Below are 4,402 nucleotides of genomic sequence, written 5' to 3' on the forward strand. Positions count from 1 at the left end.
AGACAAAATTGATCAATCAGCAATTGCTCAGTCATTATTCTCTTCAAAACAAAAATTAGAAGTTTCAAATGACTTCTGGTAAAACATAGAAATAACTGAGATTTATCTCACCTTTTGATTGGGGGCATCAGAAGGAAAGAGAACCTACATATCAGATTTAATATCAAGAATTGCTTCTCATGGTGTTCAGAAAGAAATTTTGAGGAAAAATTCATTTTCATCCTGCTTGATGGCATTGAATTTTTAACTTGACTAAAACCTTAGCAGAGGGAAAATAAGAACATTCTGGCAGTGTTTGCTAAACAAGAGTCCTGCACTGGCTCATAAGGAGTTATTGCAGCATGTCAAGATAGAAGTGAATTAGCAGAGTTGGTTCAAGTAGGTCAGTACTGGAATAGCCGAAGAAAATTTTCCATTAATCCCAGCATCTTAGAGCTTCTTGTTCTTGGGAACTCTCAGTTACCTGAGATACAAAGCAAAAACTAAAGTGAAAAAATATATTTGCTTCTGTCTACTAACATAAATTAAAAGCATATCAATACCATGCACTGAGGAGTGACACAGTATAATACAGTACAGTAGGAAACATTTTACATTTGATTCATGCTGTCATTCTCATATGAAAGGAAAATGTTTAAAAATTACTTTCTTCTCTCAACTTTAGAAACATACATTTGCTGGGTCAAGACCAATTACTACATTTTATTTTCCAATTAGACTGAACAATCATTTACTTTCTGTTTTATGAATACATAGTTTTGATTGAGGAGTACCCCCCAATTCAGGTCATTTCAGCTTCTAAAGCAAAATCTTTGTTTTATTTAAATATAAGGTTGCTTTGTTTTCTTGTGTTTTTTAATGAATTTCACTTTATTTGAATAAATAAGGTACACCTTTATGGTCAATATTATGAGAGTCACTATGAGAGAGTATTAGAAGTTTTCACACGAGTACCCCATCTTATGATACTGTTTCGACTGCCACGTGACTTCTATATCGTCTTTTCCGGGAGTGCTGGCAAAGGACCACCACAATTACTATTAAAACCATCAGTGCACAAGCAGAGCCAATGGCCAGAGCCAGGAAATAGATCTCAGAGAAACGTGCTGCACAAAGGGAAAAAAAAAGGATATATTAAGACTATAGATCAGAATAATTCTCTAAGATATGGAGAATTGTATTTTCAACATAATAAATCCCCCCCCCCACTTTACATGTAAAATGTACTTATCCTTGAGTTAGACTTTCAGGAACAATAGAAAAGAGTCACTGGTTATATGACTATGGAGGATATTACTAATTTCATCAAATAAATATATAACCATCCCTTCCCTCAGTTCTTCTCTCTTCCCATATCTTACCTTGATTTTCTATCATCTGACTGACCTTTGGGGGGGGGGACAATTTTAAACTAGTTTTGGTATGAAGGGAAGAAATATCACCTCTTCTCAGACCTCATTGCTCTCTATATCATCATTATTAAGCATGACTTGTCCTCTGTTCCCCCCATGAAAATGTAAATTATATAGTTCTTTTCTCTCCTTATACTTCCCTTCACCTCAACTTTTTTTATAACAATTTACCTTATTTCTTTTGCCTCATCTATATTTCCAAGCCAAAGTATTTATCTTCTTAGAATTCTTAATTTTGTTTACCACCCCTTCTATAAAATAAACCCTATCCCACCCCCAGTATTTTTAGCAATCATCCTAGAAGATGAATCCTCTCTCTTCCAAAAGCTTTCCACTCCCTCTGAACACTCTCCTCTGGGTGACCTACCTGTCTGTACAACACTGAGTCGAATCTCCCCTATCAAGCCATCAACATCCGGTGGATTCTTCACCTGGCAGGTGAACGTCCCATTGTCATTAAACTGCAGTCTCCAGATCATGATGGAGACATCATTCCGGTTGATGTTTCCATCCCAGACCACCCGGTTCTTAAAATGTCCAGTATTTGGTGGATAGGGCTGTTCATGGAAGTAAAACACCTGGAGAATGAATAGCAGAGCAGTATTTTCAGTCCAGTCAGTACTTCATCTATTCTGCCAATGTCCTGTAAGAAACTATTAAATTTTCTTGTACCTGTCTTCTCTTCTGCTCAGTCTGCTTTCCTGCAAGCTTTCTCTCTCCCTTGTCTCCAAGAGCAATGTCAGAAGATTGCCATAAATTATCCCACCCAGAACCTCTGGAAAATGATGATACTGTACTTACAAACTCCTCAGGGCCCCCATCTCGGGGCCGGAAGTTCCAGGTGACTGTTAGGGCATTACCCACAGGAGAGAAACTGGAAAAGGTGCATTTTAGACGAACATCTGTCCCATTAACAGCTTCAACTACTCGGGAAGTGTAAACTTCCACAGCTTCTGTGTATTGAACAACTAGGAGAAAGATCAAGAAAAAGATGTATTGTGGGGGGTTACTGCCTACCTATGTCCAGCCCCCACAAGGTTCTGCTAATAGTGATCTGGTGCTCTACAAAGTGTCTCCCATTCCTGTAAGGGGATCTTTGTGGAATTCTGAAGTGCTCCCATCAAAACATCCCAGATAGGCCAAGCAACTAAACAGAAGTATCCCTTTACCCAAACTTAAAGCTATTTACATTCCTAGAATTCAGGACACTTCTATATCCTGTGAGAAGTTTACTGAGTTAAAAAAAAAAAAAAACAGCTAAAGCCACACATTGCAATGAAGCAGCCTGGCATGCTCACTTCTCATGGGGTAAAAATTTATCTAATCAGAATTGTTGTAGAATAAAAGCAAGACAGAACATAACTAATTATAAGGGGCATAACATTTGTTTTGAATTTCTTTGAAATTGCCTTCACAAGCAAGGAACTCTGTCACATTCATTAATGCTATATAGTTCCTAACACACTATAGGAGTTCATTAAATAAACATTAAAGTGTCCTAAAATATATTTGCTCAAAGCTGCTAAGCTCTAGGATATTTTGCCTAGCATTATTTCTGCCGTCACAGAATCTAGAGCAGAAAGGTATCTTAGATAGCATCTAATCTACTGTAGTCATTTTTCAGGTAAGGAAATTGAAGCCCAGAAAGTCAAAGGAGTTTGTCCCAAAACATATAGGAAGCAAATAGTGAAAGTGGGATTCAAATCCATTTCCTTTGACTTTAAATCCACCTCCTTCTACTTATGCTACCGCTTCTCATGTGCCTCTCAGGAATATGGACACACAAACACAAATTCAAAACCACACTGCTTCATGTGCCTGTAACTTTTCTAAGTGCAGTAGATTTAGTCCCACACAAAATCAGTGACATATTTACCTGCAATATACTGAGCCAAATCCTGCCTGGAGCTGCAGCCTGATAATGGTCAAGAAGAAAATAATGTGTAACTTGAGATCAGAAAGCATTCAGTGTATCTGAATCACTGGCAACTGAACACACCTAAACCTGTTTGTCCAAAAGCAGTTCCCAAAAAACAGCCCACTAATTTGGATTTCAATGGAGTCAAACCAAAGAAAACTGGTGCAACCTCACTAACATAAATTCCCAGGACGTCTTAAACTCACCAACTAACTGTAGCAGGAAGATGGTATAGGAGGAAGACAGACAGAAAAGTTCACATGATCCTTACCTGTGAGTTGTATGTAAAAGAGAAGCGCAGCACATGACGGGCTCTTGCCATACATCAGGGAAATCCAGCCCTCACCCCGATTCGGCAAAGGGCAGACAGAGGGAATCCAGACCCTTCAGAGGTTTCACCAAGGGTAAGAGAGGAGCCCTGTGTCCAAAAGAGTGGAATCTGACTGCTGAGAAAATTCTTGAAGATCCTCTTCACCTCTGGGAATCTGAGCTTTGGTTCTTCTGACTCAGACTAGTTCTCTCCGTTCACTCTGCAGGAATGAAAGGTGGGGCCTCCCAAACACTTCCCTCTTCCTCCCTCCCTCTCTAAGGCTGCCTGCTTAAAGGACCCAAGTTTTGCTGATCCTCTCTTAGATTTTTCGTATAATCTGGCCCCTGGAAAGCCTCGGAAATAGAGGTGGAGTCAAGTAAAGGGGAGCCAAGTAAAGGGAAATCTATTCCAACCTTTCTTGTTTAATAGTTCACACTATTTAAAACAGGTTTTGGGTGTGCCTTGGAAGCAAATGTTGAAATAATTTCCTGAACACTACCTTTCAGTTATTCCATTTCCCAAAGCATAGACAGCATAACACTGCCTAGGGCTAATTACCAATTGTAACCACCCCCCCCCCCACCCCCCCACCCCCCCGCATTAGACTATTATTTGAGCTAGATGAGGGGTTCCTCAAATTCAAAATGTTTCCAGTTTGGGCATGAGCTCCAATCCAAATATTGACTGCATAGTTTAAATAAGACTTGTCATAAGGCTTTACTGGCCACCTAAACTCACCTAGCGCTAAATAGGTATCCTTGG

At 39.3% G+C, this 4,402-nt stretch overlaps 1 protein-coding gene across 2 annotated transcripts; it reads right to left on the reverse strand.

Moving 5' to 3' along the window:
* Positions 1 to 288: 288 nt before the first annotated feature.
* Positions 289 to 4,015, reverse strand: MPZL2 (myelin protein zero like 2). Of its 2 annotated transcripts, XM_074215165.1 has the most exons (6): positions 3,602 to 4,015; positions 3,289 to 3,327; positions 2,214 to 2,380; positions 1,780 to 1,990; positions 955 to 1,106; positions 289 to 463 (listed from the first exon to the last, which is right to left on the reverse strand). In XM_074215165.1, exons 1-5 carry the CDS (start codon positions 3,654 to 3,656, stop codon positions 961 to 963), a joined length of 618 nt encoding a protein of 205 aa, XP_074071266.1. In that variant the 5' UTR covers positions 3,657 to 4,015; the 3' UTR covers positions 289 to 463; positions 955 to 960. The 2 variants fall into 2 exon arrangements, with proteins under 2 accessions (XP_074071266.1, XP_074071267.1); XM_074215166.1 differs by lacking the exon at positions 3,289 to 3,327 and having other exon boundaries at positions 412 to 1,106; positions 3,602 to 4,008.
* Between the last annotated feature and the right edge of the window lie 387 nt (positions 4,016 to 4,402).

Source organism: Macrotis lagotis, chromosome 1, assembly GCF_037893015.1.
Source record: "Macrotis lagotis isolate mMagLag1 chromosome 1, bilby.v1.9.chrom.fasta, whole genome shotgun sequence".
NCBI lineage: Eukaryota > Metazoa > Chordata > Mammalia > Peramelemorphia > Peramelidae > Macrotis > Macrotis lagotis.

Bases quoted from the DNA above. Each gene is read 5' to 3' on its own strand.
- MPZL2 (XM_074215165.1), bottom strand. From the start codon at position 3,656: ATGTATGGCAAGAGCCCGTCATGTGCTGCGCTTCTCTTTTACATACAA. The intron at 3,328-3,601 runs GTAAGGATCATG...GACCATTATCAG, and splicing joins CTTTTACATACAACTCACAG to GCTGCAGCTCCAGGCAGGAT. The intron at 1,107-1,779 runs GTAGGTCACCCA...CCCTTTGTGCAG, and splicing joins ACTCAGTGTTGTACAGACAG to CACGTTTCTCTGAGATCTAT.